The following is a 21,775-nucleotide window of genomic DNA, read 5'->3' on the forward strand; positions in this document are numbered from 1 at the left end:
CGAATGGTATTCTACGCTTCAACCCGGTTCTGCATGCAGTGGTAGAACAATGTGAAAATAAGAAATAGGCGAAACGCTGATATAACTACTAAAATCAGAATCAAGATCGTTCTTGATGTATGGATAATACCAAGTACTTCAAATGCTGTTCGGTTGCAGTGGTACACTGGTGCACTCTCAGTTGTTTATGTATGTATGTATGGCTGTGAACTCGTAAAAGGTACAGGTAATCTTCGTACTGATCTGCTGTGCAAGATTTTCAAAACGTTTCTGCCGCTTCTTACTTTTATTTTATTTTAACATTTCTGTTACAAATTTGCGTAAATTGAGTAGATTAGTTTAGTTTAGGTTAGGTTAGGTAATACAGTAGACCTAGACCATGTAAAAAATCGAGATGAGAACGAGGCCAGATACTTCGAAATTGTCGAGTTGAGAACGAGAATAAGAAAGATATTGAAAAATTTACAGTCAAATTTACTTCTATGTTTTTCAGACATATGAAGCAATTATCTACTTAATTATTTAGAGATAAGTTATATTTTCTGCATAGGAATTACAAAGTTATTCCATTGGGAGTAACTTCGAACCTGTGCTGTGTGTTTGTATATGTTCAGAATAAAGTTAAGTTTTTCTAGTGTTCGTAGATTCGAAACGAGGCGTTTACTAAGAAATGTTGTTTGCTTTTTGCGGTGAAACTCTGTATGTGTCATTTAGACTATATTTCGAGGCGAGAATGGGAAAGTATAAATCGAGACGACAGCGAGGACGAGACTCAGGTTCTGGAAAGAATCGTTTCGATACTATCCCTAAAAATTCAGCATTCTTCTGACATTCTTGTAGTGAAATAAACTTTCCAAATACCAATCTAAAGCATAAATTATGCAATACATCACTTTCAACGTACTCGAAGAACAAATTACGTAACATTGCGCAGGCATTTCTCGAGATATTTCAGTCTGCGCATGACGTCAGACTTTTGAAAATTGATGTAACTTTTGTGGGCGCTCTGTATATGCTAATTAGGTAATATACGATCTGTGCTGAGACTGGAATGCTTGTTTTTCTCGTTTCAGAAACTTCCCGCGGCAGCGACCCGACACTCTCCCGTATGCCGTCCGCCGACGTCACGCCGGGGGATTCCCCAAAGCTGCGACCACGAACCCCCATCGTTCGTCTGCTAGACACGAAGGCAGACTCTCCCAAAAATGCCTGTGATAACGAACAGCCGAGCACCTCGGATGCCATTTCGGTGAGTATTGCTTCTTCTGCATTGCATCCTCATACGAGGTGGGTTAAAAAGCTGTAACAATGGATTCATAGATATCTTTATAATATGGGAGTTTTGATGTGGGCGACCTTTAGAGGTTGTACAGTCAGAAGCGCTTTAAGCCCAATGGCTGGCCATTCACACATATCTAACTAAGATCTTAGCCGGCTACTTTTTTGTAGCAGAGTAATCGAGGTTCTTGGATTTTTTTCTCCAAATTTAGCAGAAGCTGTCCTCCCATTGTGGATTCCTTGTCAACCTACCCCCTCCTCCATTTTCCTGGGCACGCCTATGTTTAGGTACTAGCGCAATAGCGCTGCGAAGGCAATGGGGTTGGTCACTAGAATGTATGAACCTTAATCCCACACATTCCAACATTTGAGATCCCTTACCATTCCATTCCATAACCAGCCACAATGGTTAATTGGTTTCTGATGTGTGCCAAGAATTTTGGAAATGGGGGGGGGGCTTACTTCTACTTTTTTCAGAAGTTAGACCTCAATTTCCCATATTTTCCTACCTTTGACGTTCTATTTTTAAGGAATACTGGGCCAAAGGGAGGGAGTTATGACCAACCCCTCCTTGTCCACGCCACTGATTGGTTCATTTTCCTGTAATGGCACATTTTCATTGATTGGCTTTCTACTTAAAACTGAAACTCAAGAATTTGTAGTATTGGAAAAGTTTCTCTTTTCGACATGGTATGTGATTTACATGAATATATGAATACAGAAACTTGGTTATTCGTACTAGAGCTCAATAATAAATCCAAGCCTGTAACTTCACTCCTGCAAAGTGAGTGTAAGAATGTAAGGTGTTCTCGTCTCCTCGGCGACACTTGCAGGAGAATCAATCCGATGCTTTAGAAATTCAATCTCGTAATTCCAGCGAGACATTAAGAGAGAGAGAGAGAGAGAGAGAGAGAGAGATAAATCGCCTTCGGGTTACAGCGTAACCTTATTCGAACTTAGAAAATTGAAACTCCTAAAGAGATTTAAAGTTAATTCGAAGTATCGAGTAATCTGATTAATTACACATTTCAGCTTTAATTTATTGTCCTTTTTTGGAAGATTGAATCGCTACGAGACGGAATACCGGAGCAACATTGTTTTGTAATCCGCGGTAGATTGAAAAAGTTCGCAGAATGGAACTTAGTGCTGTACCTGGCAACCCTGTGTAGATGTCGGCGCGATCGTTTCGCTCAGTCCGGAGGGAGATCTGAGCGAATAAGGAGCAGACGTTTCTTGTGACAATCATAAGAGAATTGTTGAAATTCATGTCGAAGTGTCTTTTGAAGGGTTGCCACTGATCATTAGAGATTAATACCACACGAAAATAAAATAGCAGTCCTCATAGTGGAACGTAACATCGTCTCCACGATGTCAAGAAATGATTTCGTCAGGCGCACTCCATTCTTACAAATTTGCATATTTTTTTTTTGTTTGTTTTAGTTCTTGTTTTTAAGTATACTTTACGCGCAGAGGGGTAATCGGGATTGAACGCAGCTACAATTTAAAGTGCGAGCCGAACCACTATGTATCTCCACCGTGTATCGAACACAGAAACCCTTGATTACAAATCAACGACGTTACCACTACGCAATCGGGGAGGGCCCAGGTTTTTGCATTTCCAACCAAAATAAGGCTAGCTGGCAGTGTGCTTTACTAGATTGCAGTTAATGAAGGTTATAAAGAAATAAAGAAAAAAATGAAAATGGCATTAATTTCCCTTGAGTTTGCTTTCTTACCGATGGGAAAATCGTTCAAATATCATTTTTCCCCCGTTGAGGTAGTCGTTGTAAAACATGCAGTTTGGAAAAATCATAATTACATTATCTTATTGCTTTCATCTTCAAATGGACGATTTTTTGCTACCTTGGTGACCGGGCACGTTGAGTGCTGGACACGCGATCTACTTTCCTCAGTTCGAGTCCTGGCGTAGACACCTGTTTTCCTTCGAGAGTATCCCCCATCAACTACATTCATCCTTATCGTCGCGATTAGTATAAAGAGGATGAAAAGTGATGTAATATATAATTAAAATAGAAATAGAAAAGGGAGATTTCGCGAACTTTTTGGGTCTCCCTCGTATAAATACATGTACATGTGTTCCCGCGTGTACACAGCATAACATGCAAATTATCGACGGATCGTCATCATTTTATCCATCACTACGATAGAAAAATTGCCTGGTCACCTCTGAAACCCTCTGTGGCCCTCCAACTCGTAGAAATGCAAATACTCAAAGTGTCGTAACTCATAACTGAGTTTTAAGGGTAGAACTCCTCCAACTTTCAAATGGTGCGTGACTTTTCTTCTCTCGCCGCTATTCTCAAAAGCATCCTTGAAGTTTGTCGCTTGGAAATTTAACGCGCTCATGGGACAATGAGTGCCAGACTGCAGCCCGAAGTTTTCGCATCATAGCTTTTATGATAGTTCTGTTATTTATAGAAATATTCTTGCAGCACAACGTAGGAGGCAACGTACCTTTTGTTAAAATTTCGTGTTCCTCTGACAGCAATTATCTAATTACATGGAATTTTTGTTAAGATGCGATCCAAAAGTTCGAAGACACCATCATATAATCCATACAGTTCCACTACTATATTTGAATTCCTGTCCTGAAAACAGTGGTGGTATTGTCGCTAGTACTGTTGTTCGCATTTTTTTCCGAGGTTTCAGATATCTTGGCGGTATTGTAGTTCATATCATGACGTGAATCCCTTAATTTTTAACCCAATTTGTTAATATTGTTTTCGAATCATGCTACGGTTCTCAACTAAGAGAGGTCATTTTGTTTTCCAGGTGCAAGACGAAGTCACCAGGCGTCGGGAAGCCATCTTGCGGCAACATTCGTTCTTCCAATTGCGCGTCCACCTGAAAAGGGGCCGTGACCTAGTTGCCAAGGATACAGGAGGTGAGTAGCTGCTAATAGGAAGACTTGAGTCGAAGCTACTAAACGTATCATATATGTAGGCTATATTGCTTCACTGAGTAAAAAATAAGTCATAGGTTTGATTATAATTAACACCTATTATTGTGGCTGAAATGAAATTATGTGTGTGAAATATATAATTTTCGGTTGACTTTCATTTTCCAGGGGGGCACGGCCTCCCCTGGACATCCTTCCGGACGCCCATGCATAGCTAGACAACAGCAAAGAAGAAATTCTTAACAGGCTGTACTTTTACATAGTTTGGTTGGTTGGTTGATTTGTTGTTTTAAGTCTACTTTATGCAGAGTAAGGCTAATCGGGACTGGACCTACAGTTTAAAGTGGGATCCGAACCACTTGTGCCTCGACCGGGTATAGAACCCGGAGAAGACGCTACCACTGCACCATCGGGGAGGCTCTGCATAGTTCGGAATATCATAACTGTTATTCCAAAGGAGAGATTTTTTGGAAAAAGTCAAGTGAAAGAAGGTACAGGGCCAGAGGCAACGAAAACGTAGCATTCTACGTAAGGTAGGTGAGCCAAAGGTAGCCCGTGTTCGCAAGGTGGTCCACTTTACGAAAATCATATTAGTGTTTAAAACAGCTAACACATGGCACTACACTAATGTTCCCAGTCCCCTTCTGGTCCACTATTCAGAAACCATCTGTCTCTGGCTGCCAGCAGCCATTTTATATTGCGTTATTACGTCAGCGATCGAGCAGATTAGGCGTCGTTGTTATTTTTAGGCAAGTAAGAAATGTGTGTGTGTGTGTACGTCCTAGAAATTAACGAATGTTCATATATTTTACCTATATTGATAGCTCATAAGATAACCAAAGAACCAAGTCGCCAATTGTTCTGCGTTTCTTCTTCCTCTACTACTCACCGAAAGAGAAAATAAATCAGTGTTAAATGTTTCCAAAGGGTTCAACTGTATCATCAAATGTGAATGAGGCAAAACATTCTGATGTAAACTTTCACACTCAACATTCTCCACTAGGCGCCCTGTTATAGTGGCACCGGTTAACCCACCCTAATACATGAATAATTATTGCACGAACATAATAAATTAGAATTTAAGCAAAGTTTTTTTGAGGGAACAACACTATTATTGCGGAAACTGTGCCTTGCTTGTCCCCCTGGAAAAAATACCTTTCTTGCCCCTCCCTGGAAAAAATCCTGCGGACGTCCATGTAGCTGCCTAATTTCCTGGCTCCGCATGTCAATTCTCTACCGCAGATTCTATCCAAATCCAGATAGAATATCCATTCAAGTGGGCATTTTCATGAGATTTGCTATGCCCTATTTTGTTACCCAATCCCTGCCGTTCAAGCTAACAGAAAAGCGACGTCGCAGTACGATGTTCTACCTATTTATTTGACTTTTACGATGGTCCAGAACCCAATTAATGTCTCCGTAATCAGAGGCGAGGGCCACCTGCACCAATCACGTCATGAGAGCATCCAAACAATCCTCTCAACACCAAAATTACAGCAACTTCAAATTTATGTTTCGGATAGCTCCCACGAGTTCTACCTAGTAACGCCGGCAGCGCTGATTTGTTGTATACTGTGGAGAACAACTGACCTCGAAAGGGATTCCTTTTATGTGAACAATATAAGTTTACTTAATAAGATCAATATTCAAATAAGAATATGCCTGTCAGCCACCATATAATTCAGTCTTGGATATCAAATTCAGAGCTAGTACAAATGTATGTGATGCAGTTTACATGTTTTATCCAGTCTACTTCCATATCGTTCAAACATGTCTAACGGAATACCAAATTTTGTAGTAACCCAACAACCTGATCTTTCCCTAGCTGATTGCCAAACCAATTACCAGCATGAAATAATATGAGTTACGTTGGCAAGACACACAAAGTTCTTCCCTCTGAAAGAAAACACACAATATTAAGATATGTCAACATGCAATTATCACATACCGATTTTGTAAGCATATATGGAATGAAATAGGAGTTTCGAAATAATTAAACATTTATTATATGAGAAATTACACCTCTCCCTGATCATTAACAGGAGCTGTTTATATTTTCACTTGCACTCAGCTCGTAACTGAATTTAGTACGAACAGCTGAATTAGAATTAAATATCTTCACCGTGCGTCTGATTTGGCAACATCGCCTCATTCAAGGTTATAACTCGTCAAGTTTATATAATTAACCCAGATAATTTTACACAGACAATTTCAAGCAATTGCACATTTCTTACTAACCGTGCAAATTTTCACTAATTCGTCTTTCTGCCGACTACATACCTGCATTACGACATGTGACCTTGAAATATTCAGACGCAATAAAATACCTTTTGTCTCTGATTACTACGCAGATTTAAAATTATAAGGATAAGCACTTATTCAAGGTTCTCTGGATGTATTGTATCAGATCATGTTCAAATTATTAGAGAAAACTCCATTTTTACATGTAACGGCATCGCCCGCCATTAGCTGTCAACCACGAGATACGGAACGCTAAATTTTCGATTTATTTTCCACACTAGATACACACGCTAGCATGCTTTATTCGAAACGTACTTTAGATAGATCTACCTTTGAAGTATATAAACATGAGCTCATGAAAAGTGATTAAACTGCTGCAGCTTACCTCCTGAAACGGTGGGTCACGTGATCCTTTTCACACCCTACCTTTGTAATGGAACTGCCTAATCGCATCACCTTACTTCCATTAATTGCTCGATCCAACGGCCGATCTCCTGTTGTACAAAGTGCAGTACATTCCTTCACTGTCGAACACTTATCTTCCGTAAGCTAAACAATGAGGATTCCTTCCCACATGGTTCCGTTATTTCTCTCCTCCTTCACCATTACCCCGGCCTCCTCCTTTCTCCTTTTTCCCCGTTTTTTTTTTCTCTTTTTTCTCCTTTATACATCACATTTTCAGCGTGACACGAGAAGTTCTACTGAACATAATATTAAGTACAAATATTCATATATGTATGTATTAATTATCTGAATGTCATAAAGACTTAATTGATTATAGTTATTTTATTCAAGCACAATAATGGAGAATACTACGCTGTAAATTTTATAAGTTTTCGCCATCACTGCAAATTGTCCTTGCGTGCAGCCGCCGTCACAACAAAATGTCCTTGTGCATAGCGAAAGCAAACTGTTTTTGGCGGTAAATTTTATGACAATGAGATTTTCAACAAAAAGAGATTAAAACTTGTTATAAAGGCACTTGCAATACCATGACTTTGAATTTAACTTCGAAATAACATTAACGTACAATGTGATTTAAGAGTTTTACAATTTATAATGAATTACAAATAGTGCCATCTAGCGTTATTTTCTGAACTTCGTAATGTACCGGTTTACGGACGTAAGTAAAATATTTAAATGTTCTCAGCATTCATTACATTCTTGTAATTTTATGATACCATATGACAATAACCGTCATAGCAGTCCAACAGAGGACACCAGGCTGCAACGACCAGTTATGCTTAGTGGGGCGTGAAGGCGAGATAGAGGCCGCAGTCATAGCTTCCAACTCATATTTCACCTTCCACTCCAGTTAGACCGACCTCGGATCTGCAGAAACGCAACAGAAGGAAATGGGATGGCGAGGGAATTTCTCACGCGGATGACTAGGAAAGACAAGGAGATAGAGGAGCGTGAAATTCATGGGTCACGCTGGCATTGGAGATTCCCCAAAAGAAAGTGCAATGGCGGAAGGCTAAGGAAGAAACTCAGCAGAGATTGTTTGGCGAGGCGTAAGTAATCTGATGTGCAAAAACTGAAGAACAAACGGGAAGCAGTGATCCTTGGTTCTATCATCAATAATAATGGATTACGTTGGATTGGTTTGTTCTATTATACTTCTGGTAAACGATGTCGAAATGAAGCGGATTACTAAAACATATATAATGGGTAAATAGCAGAAAGAAGTATTTAAACCAATAGCCAAACAGTGATATAAATATAATATAACAATATCTGCGATGTAAATCAGACATAAATTTACGAAATAGACTTATTGCGTACAGGGCATAGAACCATCTCCCTGTTGGCGTAATGGTAGCGTCGTCGCTCTTTAATCAAGAGGTCCCGGTGAAGGCACATAGTTGTTTAGATCCCATGTTAGGCTCTAGGCCCAGTCCCGATTAGCCTATCTGTGCATAAAGTGGACTTACACAAATACTCAAAACAAACTCGTGTAGATATGTATAGAAACTGAAGGAATACAATTTCTGCTATGTTTGAGAATGGAGGATGGCTGCTAGGAAATGAAATGGAAAAACTATTTTATTGTGAATTGATACTTGTACCATTAATAATACTTTGACGGAAAAGGAAGAAACAATTTCTGATGAATTATTAGGAAAGCTAATACAAACAAACGAAGAAAGGATGAAATAAACCTTGGACAATAAAAATAAAGGAACGATGAAAATATAAAGAAGTCTCTTATTAACAAAGGAGGAGGAAAACAACTTATGAAACTGGGTACAAGTCATCCATGCACCTTTACAGTACATAGGAATCTGAAGATTAGTTTCCATCCAATAGACTGTGACTCTGGCAAGTGAAGTGCTGTATCGACCTGTAGACGTACGCTCACAGACTCTGTTTACTCATGCCTTCCAGCAGCACATCTCGTAAATTACGATGACCAAAGTAAGCTTCCATCTTCATGTTCAATATTTGTGTGTTTTCCCATCCAATCCATTATCTTACTGCAGTTCAGAGCTAAGTTCGTGCTCAGCAGATGGGAACTCCTATCCGGTAAAAACTTTAAAAGAAACTGTGTAGAACGTCCCGAAGGATTCATACAACAAGAGGTTGATGGGTTTGGAACCTACATAGCATGGAAGAATGTAGGCAGATCAATAACAACGCCAGTCTCTTCAACATTCCACTCTCCAAGAGGAAACATTTCTTACCATGATCCTGCGACAAATTTAGCCTAAAAGTAAATCCTTCACATTAAGCACAGCAACGATACCTTATATGTGTGTGTCTTTCAACTGAATTTTCAATGTAATAGTCTGATGGGGCTAGATCAGGACGGTAAGGTGAGTGATAAAGCACGTAACGACAGCGATTACCTTATATTATTAGTATTTAACGTCTGCATGTAAACTACACGTAAATTACATTGACGTATAGTTTACATAGAAAGGTATACTCGAGAATGCAGTTTACATTGGTAAGCTACTCTAATGTTTAATTTAGAATTAAGTTTTGAAGGGAAAGTGATATTTTAGTTGCTAAAACACTTCAAATTACAGCAAGAAATTCTCGCAATTTCTTTCAAGCAGCAACAATGGAATATTCTCCACTGCTCGTGAGGATGAACTAGTCGAAAATATGAAAATTCTGTGTAGAATGAGAGTTGGGGGGGGGGGGTGGAATCAATCCCGGCTGACAAATATCTTGAGTTTACCATCACCTTTTTCCCCAGTTAAAAATTGACAGGAGACGATATTTAGCTATATTAGAATGGCGACCAACACTGTTAACTATGTTTTCAACCGGTATCGAAATTTGTTTTTGAGTTTACTGTACGTTCAGATAGGATAATCAAGACTGAACATACAGCTTTGAATGCGGTTGGAACCATTGTGGCATTTACTTCCACCGAGAATAGAAACAAGGACCGCTTCAACTGCAAGGCGACACTTGTACTTTATTTATATACTACATACGTTACGGAAAAATGTATTAAGAAAGGCTCTTTCCTGTACTTGAAGTGAAAAACGTCTACAAGATAATGTTCGCGTCATCTAGCGGTCGAAATTTGAAACACATCCTATGGCAGACACATAAACATATCCGTTTCAATAGCGCACTTTCAGTTGCTGCCACGCACTCACGGAAAAAGTTGATTCTAATACCGTCACGCCTTACATCAAATCTGGATCTGCAAACATTCGCAAATTTTCCTTGACGTAAATACATCGATCTGCGATTCCACGGAGCACAAGCTTTCAACTTCCACCGTTAGATGGCAGTAGAGTGCTGTCGGGTCGATTGCACGTGTGGGATAGGGAGTTTCTCCGCTGGGTAACTTCGGAATGTAACTCGAAAAATTGCGCTTCCTCTATCTTACAGATAAAGGCAAAAGAAGAGTAGAGAGTACCAATAATACAATATGAGCCAGCTCTTTTGTTTATGGAGAGCACGGTCGATATATATAACAAAATGAGATAGGGAACCTTGGTCCGGAAATGCCCCAGTCAAATGTTACAAGCATAGGCGTAGCTACAGGGTGTGCCGGGTTTGCCTAGGCACACCCTAATGGGCTGCTTTAGCAAAGAGAATTAAAGACAGATATTTCAATAAGAGAGAAAATAAGCGGCAGTTTGTAAGAAGTTGAAAATGTCATTACTTGGTACAAACGTGCGCATTATCGCTGATGAAACGAGTGTCTATAGTTTTCGATTTTATGATGTCATTGGATAAAAAAGATATTTACCGCATTCTACTCTGTACTGCAGCGCCTTTCTTCTATACCTGTCACAAGCTGCACGTGTGAGAGAGCTTTCTCCAAGATTACCCAAGTTAAAACTAAATTAAGAGCAACTCAGAAGCAGGATAGATTGGAAGTCCTGCTCTTGCTATTTGTGCAACAGGAAAAAGCTTAGTCTCTTGATGTAAATGAAGTTATTGATGAGTTTAAGAACATTGTACCTTTTGACAGAGGTCTCTTGTTATAGATGACGTGTATTTTGATGTATTTGTTTGTAACATTTATGAACATTTTGTGTGTGTCTAATTTCTATGCCATTTAATTTTTTTCTACTACATATATTCAGAAATTTTCAACACTGTCATTTAGTGAATTTATATTCCTTTACAAACATCACTGCAGTTAAAGAGCCACAAGTGATTGTGTTGCAAAATATGCTATTATAAAGGTACAAGACCTCATTTTTTTTCTTTGTGCACGCCCAAATATAAAGTTCTAGCTACGCCTATGGTTACAAGCCAAAACCTTCGAAGGGCAGGGATTCACGCACAACGCGGAGGAGAAACATAAAATATGTCTGGGGAAATGGAAAAGAAACACAGAAGAACTGCAGCCATCAGCACAGCAGTTGTTCAAAGCATAGGCGTGCGCAGACCCGCTGATTAGGGGGGCAAAGCCTTGATGAAAGTTGAGTCGCGAAAGAAAAAACTCATTTTATTTCACTGTTTAAGTTTCATTGCATTGATAGGTATATATCTGTGTGTGTGTGTGCGTGTGTGTGTGCGTGCGTGCGTGTATATATATATATACACACACACACACACACACATATATATATATATATATATATATATATATATATATATACAGCAACATAGAGGCACCTTAACGAATAATTAAATTGTCTCTGAAATGTACTGCGCTCCTTTTCCTCCAAACAATTGTGTTCATGCATTTAAGACAAAACTGTTTAGCAGCTAGAGTCTGATGTATTTAGTAGTTATAAATTCTCTTTCTGGTAATCTACAATGCATCACAGAAAACAATGAAATTGCCAACGAAGCGAGCATGAAATTTTTTAGATCCAAATTTTTGCAAACTGAAAACAATATTGATTTAATATGGCCCAAAAAAAAATCATGGGACGTTAAGGCATTATTTTACAATTTTGTTTAATTTTAATCGTTCGGCGCCCAGGTCGAACGCCCGCCGTCACCTAGCTACGGCTCTAAACTTGACAAGACTAAGAAAAGTATAAACTGCGAACGAAGCGAGCACGAAAATTTTATGACATGTATTTTTATTTGCATAAAATTTGATATTGAGAGGGGCAATTGCCCCTATGTGCCCTCTGCAGCTGCTCTTGGCCGACTGGAAGAAATAATACAAGAAAGCCGTGAAAACTAATTTAATCTTGACTATCCTTTTGTCCTGCTACTCTTAGATTCTACTAGTCTTGCTTTCTTTTACCTCAATGCTTGCCCCCCTAGAATTCATTTCTGTCCAAGGTTGGGAAGGGACAATGCCAATTGCATCCTTTTGGTTACGCCACTGCACCCCCTTGCCCCGTAGTTGCTTTGCACTTTAATCAGCTTGAAAATACTTGATTTTCTTTAAGCATATAAGATAAGATTCCTCTACACTAAATTTCTAGGTGAAAATATAATAATGTAGGGACATGGACGTCTGCAAGGGGGCAAGGATAGCCACACTTTCCCCTTAGAAATGTCATCCTGAAAGTATATATTTCCCATGTATAATTTGATTTCAGTCATAGTAATTTACATTAATGCGATAATTTCAAATTCAAGAGTGTTTTTTCAGGGGGCAACACTATTATTGGGGTAATATACCCCATGGAAAAAATCTGCGGACGTCCATGAATCGGGGGCAATTGCCCCCCCGTTGCCCCCTCCTATGGTTCAAAGTGACGCTCCTAGTCTCGATACAGGCATGACAGTGTCACAATAAGTTCTGTCGCATCCGCTCTAATATCCCAGGCATCGTTCGGACCAGATCACAGGCTGCAAGAATTCTTGCCAAGAGTTCCTCTACATTCCTCAGAGGTGTCTTGTAGACAATACTTTTGACATGACCCCACAAAAAAAATAAAAAAATAAAGTGGGTCAGATCTGGTGAACGGGCAGGCCAAGCAACAGGTCCGCCTCTCCCTACCCACTACTTGTGAGAAGGTCTGCGTCAGGACATCAAGATCACCAGCCACGAATTGGGCTGGGGCCCCATCATGCTGAAACACATGCGTTTACGAACGAGAAGTGGGACATGTTCCAATAACTCGGAGAGGATGTCTCTCAGAAACATAGTGTACACTGGTCCAGTTAATCATGGCGGAAAAAGATACGGACCTATTAAATGTTCCAGGTCATACGCGGTGGATTCTCTCCCCTTTCTTTTACGGTTCCTCACGGCGTTGTGCGTGGTTGCCTGCCCTTCGAAGGTTTTTGCTTGTAACTTTTGACTGGGGCATTTCCGGACCAGGATTCCCTATCTCATTTTGTTGCGTTTGTTTCCTTCCATCATCCCTGCAAGTCTGTAACACGGCACAGAAAAACACTATATATAAAATATACATATGGAACATCCCAAGCACCGGCTGCTCCGGGGGAGGGGGGGGGGGGTCGCGCGTTCATTATATCCCCAGCGGTTAACAAAGGGAGCGGTACTCTTTGTTAAAAGAAACACCCAAGCTGGCGGTTTTCTTTTGAAGTAGAAGCAACAAACTGGAGTAGGAAAGCAATGTTGCCAAACTGAAGAGATAAAGGAAAAGCAGAAGGAAATTGTAAGGAAAAAAGAAAAAGAAAGAGAAACAAAATTAAAGAATATGGAAAGAGAAAATAAATACAGATAAAGATTAAAAAGGAAGTGTTTAAGGGTATTATCGAAGGGGGGGAATATCCAACTCTTACATATTAGGCCTTAATTGACACGGGGGTTCTGGGGGAAGGGATTCTGAATTAAACGTGGGGGGGGGGGCAGTATCCAACTCTAGGTCTTACATTATGGCTGGTATTTTAGTTAGAGGGGGATTTAACATTAAATCGAGGGGGTATCCAATTCTTGTGTATTACTATTGTCTTAGACTGTTGCGGAAATTCTGGTGTGGAGACTGAGAATTTTTTTTTTTTTTGGAGGAGGCAATGCTGTCTAAAAAGTAGCATGGAAATTTTGGTGGTAGGATTGAGTATAAAATTTAAAGGAGGAAATAGGAAGCTCTTGATAAAGTGTTAAACCTTGGATTGTCGAGAGATTTCTGTAGTGGAGAGAGAGTTCGAACATTAAATTTTGGAGACTGTATTTAGCGATATTGTATGTAGTACACGTTTTCGACCCCAAACGTGCCAAAAGAGAAGCTGGAAAAGACAAAATATCTAGGGATCTTAAGGAAGTATTGACACCCCATTAAAGTAATATTCTTGAAAGCCTGCAAAGAAATGGGTGTAAACATTTTCTTGCTCGCTTCACCCGTTATCATGTGTTGCGAGAATGCGTGTTTGGCGCTTTACTGAGGTGAATGTGAAGTTTCATACTATAGCTGCATTACAAGACATAAGCGATATTCTCGATATTCATTATACCGCGTTTGGTAGAACCTGTCCCTCTTCCCGCGCTAGTTGCTCCCTGTCTTTTCTCGGTGCTGGGGAAAGTCAAAGCCAGGCAGCCAATTAAAATACGCAACGTCGCAACAGCGTCTACGTAAGCGCCTCTCTTCTGGCTTCCATTCGCTCCTCGCTGCCCAGCAGACGATTTTCTTCCTCGTTTCTCATTGGCACCGAAACTGTCGAGCGCTCCCTAGCGCGGGAAGCGGGACAGGTTCTACCAAACGCGGTATAATAACATCCCTTCTTAAAATATAATGCTTAGTGTTGGTATACTGCTTAATTTAGAGCAGGTGCATCATTTGGGACAAAAATACAGGGTGTCCCAAAAGTCCCTTAACAGAAGTCCTAGAGACGTGTAGTGCAGAGATTGCCATGATTTGAGTATATAGTAATACTGTAGGGGTAGGGGGAACATGATTGCTGTGGGTGACCATGGCGGCGGCCATCTTGGTATCCGCCATATTGGATGAAGGTCATTTTTTTAAAATGGGAAGGTATATGTGTGGCACATAATTTTACGCTAGAATTGCACCAGAAACAAGAATATGAAGTCAGTTTTCAGATATCTTTAATCTGTGAAAAGTTATTGATGCAATGTTGAATAAATGATGACGTTTGATAAAGTATGGAAATTCTGATAACTGATATCATATCTCTTTTGTTGCAAGTGTAAGTGACAAAGAACATGATGTTATCCAATGAGGAACGAATTGAGATCATCCTCATTTCCGCCGAAAGCAGTTCACGGGACATTGCCAATGACTTGAATCAAAGACATCCGCTTAGGCCGCCAGTGTCGCATGTTAGTGTGGCCAATGTGATGAAGCGGTTTAAAGAAACGGGTGCAGTGCACGATAGACGTCTATCGGGAAGACCAAAAACAGCCACGGATGAAGAAACAACAACGGCATTTCTGGCATCATTCGTGAAAAAAGTATTCGACGACTATCCGCCTAATGTGTTAGCAAGAGTTCGATTAGCAGGATTATGCCAGAACACAAGTGGCATCCCTACAAGATGCAAACGCAACAACATCTCAGTGAAGATGATCTTCATAGGAGGGTGGAATTTTGTGAGTGGTGTGTCGTGCAACTTGAACGTGACCCTGACTTCTGGCGAAACATTCTGCATAGCGATGAGGCATTTTTTTTATACCAATGGTGAGGTCAACCGTCAAAACTTGCGGTATTGGTCCTCTGAGAACCCGCACTGGGTAAACCCGGGGAACGTGGTTGGGCCAGCAAAAGTTATGGTGTGGTGTGGAATTTGGAATACCCAAATCATAGGTCCATTTTTCATTGAGGGGACAATGAATGCACAGACCTACCTGCAGTTGCTACGCGATCTTGTCTTACCTTCAGTGTGTATGCCGGATGGCTCTTTCCTAGAATTTTTTCAACATGATGGTGCATCACCTCATTATGCGAACATTGTTCGGCAGTACCTTGATGTCCAATTTCCTGGTAGGTGGATTGGCAGACGAGGACCAAGAGAGTGGCCAGCCAGGTCCCCAGAACTTACTCCTCTTGATTTTTACTTGTGGGGACATCTTAAGGCCATGGTTTATGCAGTTCCAATACGTGATATGCGTCACCTTCTTCAACGAATCACTGAGGCCTGTGCCGCTGTCACTCCTGAAACTCTTTTGAATGTTCGCGTGCATGGGAGACTTGCTTACGGATGTGTTTACGGGAGCATGGTAAGCACATTGAGCACATTTCGTAGCGCAATAACTTTTCACAGATTAAAGATATCTGAAAACTGACTTCATATTCTAGTTTCTGACGCAATTCTAGCCTAAAATTATGTGCCACACATATACCTTCCCATTTAAAAAAATTGAACTCCATCCAATATGGCGGATACCAAGATGGCCGCCGCCATGGTCACCCACAGCAATCATGTTCCCCCTACCCCTAAAGTATTACTATATACTCAAATCATGTCAATCTCTGCACTACACGTCTCTAGGGCGGCTGTTAAGGGACTTTTGGGACACCCTGTATATCGAATCCGTATTTCTAACTTGTCACAGGAAAATTTTAAATTTGCACTGAAGATAAAATCCAAGTAATTATTGTTATGGATTATGGTTTGTTACTAAAATAATTATATTTACCCGAGGAAAACGGGGGGCGAGGGCAGTGGCGTGCCCAGGATTGTCGAAAGGGAGGGGTTACGTATACTTTTTCTTGGTAGTCAACCCTCATTTTGTCATATTTTCCTACCTTTGACACTCTTTTTCTTAGGAATACTGGGCCACAGAGGGTTATAACCCCCACCAACCCCCCTTGGGCACGCCACTGGGTGAGAGTGAGTTCTTTGAAAGAGGAACCCTGTTATATTATCGCCCTGAGGTTAAGAATTTCTAGCTAGGGTTTTGTAATGTCTCGTGAAACAAATTGAATCTACCATACGGCTGGAGCATATTATTTGGTTTGCCAAGGTTGAATTATTCTATCTTTATCTTAAGTTGTCTAACAATTTGTGTTAAATACTCAAATTGAGTTTTATAAACCCAATCAAAAATACTATTTATATGCATATTTACATATTTTAATTTACTACATTTAACCAATCAATGTGCTTGCTTTAAGTTTTTTTCGAAAATCGAACAATCAAAAAATATGGACAATGTAACATGGTATTTCATTCAAATAGACACCAACTATTACACATTCATTAAACTATTTCCGGGGGTTTATGAACGATTTTAGGGGTGGTCATGAGTGATGGGCACCACTGTTTAGGGAATAAGGGCAGATCAAGTATAGTGTTCTGTAAAGCTAAGAAAAAAGTTACTTTCGGTAGACACGCTGTCGTAATTAAATACTTTGTGGGGATTACGATATGGTTTGAGGGCGCGAATGATGTTTTGGGGGGGCACATGATATAATCTGGGGGAGGCGCATGACATGATTTTTGGGGCGAATGCGCCATCGGCTTTGAGGGGGGTGGGCACCTCTGCTCTCCATGAAGGAAATAATATCCTGCAGTTTTGTCTTCATACTTAGGATTTTCACTAGGAGCCGTGAGGGATAACTTGCATTATGCAAAGTCTAAGGAAAAAACTAGAAGCACAACACTATAACAAAGCAAGAAAACAGCACCATAACACAACACAGCTAGTTAAAAAGAATCAACCCCGCACGTGGTTATGGAGCAAAAATATTGAGAGGCGCCTTGCAACTACAAGAAATGTAAAGAAAATGTGGCAACAACGTCTGAGTGCACGCGCTTATCGGGAGCGGCTTGGCTATTGTTTGCTATTGTTGTCAGTGTTAAGTTTTATAAAAGGGTTGCCGATGGGGACATAATAAACGCGCGGACTTTACTCCCTGTTGTTTCACGGACGCCGGGGCGACATGAAGGCAGAACGTAGCCGGATTTTATTTACTGAATGTATCCTTTGGGGTAAACTTGTTCTTATTCTTGTGCATATTTGTTGCTATGCAACTTCCACGTTGAAAAGTTCCGACTGAAACACTTTGGGGATATGTAAGAGGAAAAAATGCCAAAACATCGTTCCTTTTGTTTCATTTTTATTATGCTTGCTGCTTCAATTAACTGTCAGCAATCGCGTGGAACCTGTCCTGCAACATCAACAATCCCTTATAAGATCCATTCTCGCTTTTACGAATTAAATTGTCGGTGTTTCGATTTCCGTTCACTGCTTCAGAACGCGGCAGGCGGCTGTTCGGAAGGCTACTGGACGTTTTTGAACATTTTAATAATCCGCAACAATAAGCGGCACGATAAACATTTGCTTTAAATAGTTTGTAGTGTTGCTTCCCTTCAGATACTCATTGGTGGGCTGGCAGGGCCGGCGGAAAGGGGGGGGGGGGGGTGAACCGTGCTACCGCCCAGAGCGGCAAATTTTCAGGGCGGCAAAATTTGAAGAGAAGATAAAATAATCCTACTGGAAATTTGAACGTTATATAATATTATATAACTTGGAAGTTAATGTACGGTATATGCTAACCCACCGTTTTGAAGGAACATATCAGTAGTCTCACTTTAAAACCACTGAGTGCCACAAAGGGGCAAGCAGATTCGATACCTTAACTACGTTGAGGTATCAAGTGGGAGAGGTATATGATGCTGTCCTTCAAATAATTGGCGACAATAAAACTATCTGAATGGTCGCACATGAGGCTCAGTGTTATGCAAACCAGTTGCGTGTCTTTACATTCCTTTGCGCACTAGTTATCTGGTATGACGTTTTACTTCTCCACGAAATGTAATGAGGAAATGTCTTGAAAACATTGATCAACGATGTGTTAGAAGCTGTTAGATGATTTCTTGAAAACGTATGAACGCTTTGAAAAAAGCAGGTGTGATGAAAATTTTCAAAGTAGTCGCCACTTGACAGACTCACAGGGCAGGGCCTCCCTCCCTCCACTCGTGGAGGCGTCGGGGTGGGGGTGGGGGTGGGGGGCGACCTGTGAGTCCCGGTTGGTGAGAAAGAATTGGCAACGAATTTAGATATAGATGATCCAAAGATAGGCAACACAGTACAGGGCCGAAATCGAAAGAAGAAGCAGTTTCAGAATGATGAAACTGTTGAAGATCCACAAAAACTGTACAAAGTTGATTTTTATTACCAGGTCTTAGACGATTATTTTAGCTCTAAGAGAAAGATCTGAGCAACTTAAACATCTTAGGGAATTTTCAATTTCTTTTATGATATTGGTAAGCATAAAGACATGACATCTTATATTTTGTCTGAAAAGTGTAGAAAACTTGCCGGAATGTTAACACATGAAGGCTACTGAATTAAAACATGAACTAAAGTTGCTTTCGGCGATAATAAAGAAACTACACCAAAGGAGACCTTAAACTGATAAATGGCCATGATTTTGCACCTAATGTGAGTGTAGAACTTCGAATTTATTAACTTTGTCGGTAACAGTGGCAAGTGGCGAACAGAGTTGTTGTTTTTTTTAAAATTAAAGCTTATAAAAATATTATCTTCGGTCAATCATGTCTGAAACACGCTTCTTTCCATTTTATGCAATATAGCATTATACGAAAAAGAATATTACATGCAAAGATAAAGTTTATTGTGCATATAACACCATTTCATGAAGGCACATTTAGGGGATGTGGGAGTAGGACCACACACATTCTCCATCTCGGCCATTTTGGAGTTGATGTGATTAGCACCACTCTCCGGCCGCCTTTACCTTCCAGGGTTGCCCCCAGGTACCCATTAATTTGAAGCTGGGTGAACTCCAGAGCCGCTTTATGCGGGGACAACGCAGGGCAGAATACAGACCTTAGATCACCCACGCGCGAGATCCGGGAATATTACATGTAATTATTTTAAAAATCCAATCATACGTATATCACAGACCTACAACGACAAACATATGAAGTGAAGCCCTCATTTTTTTTCTTGATACTTGTTACATTTAAGATACGTTTAGGAGAGAGAGAGAGAGAGAGTTTTGATAAAATATAACAATATAAAATTAGTTTCGCATTTTTTTAAGTATAACTGTGCTCGAGCGAGATATCTTTTTGTGCTTAATAGTATTGAAATTGCGTAACAAGTCTCATTATTTGTTTTATAGTTTGATGTTTTACTTAGGAATATAGTGATTTTCAATTTCCCGTTGCTGCGTAATGACCGGGGGAGTGGGGGCGTTCGAAAGGGAGCGGCATTCGCCGCCACCGCTCAGGCCGGCAAAATGACTAGCGCCGGCCCTGGTGAATCGCATGCATTAGAAGTGTACGGTCTTAACAGTTTGCATATTTCTGAATTTTTCTTTCTGGTTTTCCGTTTTCGCATGCAATGAAAATGAGTACAGCCAAGAAAAAGCTGTCAGGGGCAGAAAATAAGAAAAGGCAGAGAGAACGGGAAAAGGCTACCTTGCGTCAGTCTACCTTCATGAATAATTTTCTGAAACGTTCGAAATCAGGTAAGTTAAGGACTCTAAAAAAATACAAGATGGTCCTGTCGGTCAGAAGCGGTGAACATGAAACAGAAAAATTTCCTCTGGTGATTGAAGCCCTTAAGGATCTTCAGGACAACTCAGAAGATGCCAAGGTTTCTGCTCAGGCTAAAGGACTGCTCTTCACCATCCAGTCATTTGACTTCATTTTGTGGATACGTCTTTTGAGACCCATCCTGAATTTCATCAATACACTTAATGCCTCGTTCCAAGGACTTGACACGGATACGGGCAGTGCTCTAGGAGGTGTTGAAGCTGTGGAAAACACGATCCAAATCCATAGATCAGTTGATCACCCCAAGACAATATATGAAGGTTCCATGGCTGAATGCGAAAAAATGGAATTATTCTTCCTTCAAAACGCAAACGCCAGGTCAATGTACGCTACGATGACAACCCCTCAACAGAAAATATCAGTACAAGGGAAGAGGAATCACGAGCGGCATGCTTTGCTGTGCTGGATCGAGTCCTCGTTGGTATAAAGGAGCCGGATGGAGGCACATTGCGCAGTGGTTCGGATCCCACTTTAAACTGTAGGTGTAGTCCCGATTAACCTATCCGTGCATAAAGTGGACTTCAAAACATTCAATTCAATTCCACTAGAAGCTGTAGCTCTCGTCCCGATTAGCCTCTGTGCATATAGTAGACCTTAATACAAATTCAATCAAGTAATCATTGAACGGTGCGGATATCAGCAGGCTTGGGCAATCTTCTTGCTCGCAGTCCGTACATGTTAATTAATTATAATTTGTGAGGTTAGGAAATAATTTCTGCAGTACCACCATAGTGGATAAACTTGAAGAATCAATCTTTGAAGCACATCTAAAACGATTGATCCAATTATGTGCAGTATTTATGCACAATATATTCTGGAAAAAAAAATCAAAATCTTCAGCAGTTATTTTCACTAATAAGAATACCCAGTGCAAGAGTTGCAACTATATTCATTGTTTTATGTCAATGTAACCTATTTGTCTCCTAGTGGAAGTGAATATGTAGTAAAAATATACTTGTTCCTTTCGAGTGGCACCTCCTAAGTTGACGGCATTTCCGCATCCTCCCCAGTTTTAGCCCTAAGTTCTGAATTTCACTCGTTGAACAAGAAAAAGTAAGACATTTCGTCATGGCAGAGAAAATGGCATCATTAACATACTTGTATTCAAGGATGGTTTGTTTATTTGATGCCTACTTTATTAAGTTAGTGCAGCTTTTCTCATGTACGAAAAGCTACAATCTTGCGCCGCTTCCTACTGTTGTAATTTGAACAGTTTAGAGTTATGGCACGCTGAGGCAGAAGGGAACTCAAAGTAAAGACCCTTCAGCAGCTGCTTGCAATGGTTGAAATATTTAAAATTGCCTTTTACGAACTTTATGAGCTTTGTGTTATTGAAATGTGTGCACACTCATCAACGGCTGCTTACGGCAAATCAAGTGTTGCTTTCATAATCGAAATGGTATATCTATTCTGTCCTTTGAGAAAGAGCTTGCAAAAATCTTCGGATTTAAACAAGGTTGTAGCTGCTCATAAAAACAGACGTAACTTATC

At 40.3% G+C, this 21,775-nt stretch overlaps 1 protein-coding gene across 15 annotated transcripts in view; it reads left to right on the top strand.

Annotated features, from left to right (window-relative positions):
- Positions 1-21,775, top strand: part of Mctp (multiple C2 domain and transmembrane region protein) — a 544,727-nt gene that overhangs the window by 370,992 nt on the left and 151,960 nt on the right. For all 15 annotated transcript variants that reach the window (XR_014443766.1, XR_014443765.1, XM_083140853.1 and 12 more), the window contains 2 exons: positions 1,074-1,249; positions 4,072-4,183. Coding sequence is in view for 13 of the 15 variants with exons in the window: in XM_083140853.1 (XP_082996979.1) it covers positions 1,074-1,249; positions 4,072-4,183 (288 nt within the window). In the remaining 2 variants the exon portion in view is untranslated. The remainder of the gene's footprint in view (positions 1-1,073; positions 1,250-4,071; positions 4,184-21,775) is intronic.

This window comes from Lepisma saccharinum, chromosome 1 (assembly GCF_977018435.1).
Source record: "Lepisma saccharinum chromosome 1, izLepSacc3.1, whole genome shotgun sequence".
Lineage (NCBI taxonomy): Eukaryota > Metazoa > Arthropoda > Insecta > Zygentoma > Lepismatidae > Lepisma > Lepisma saccharinum.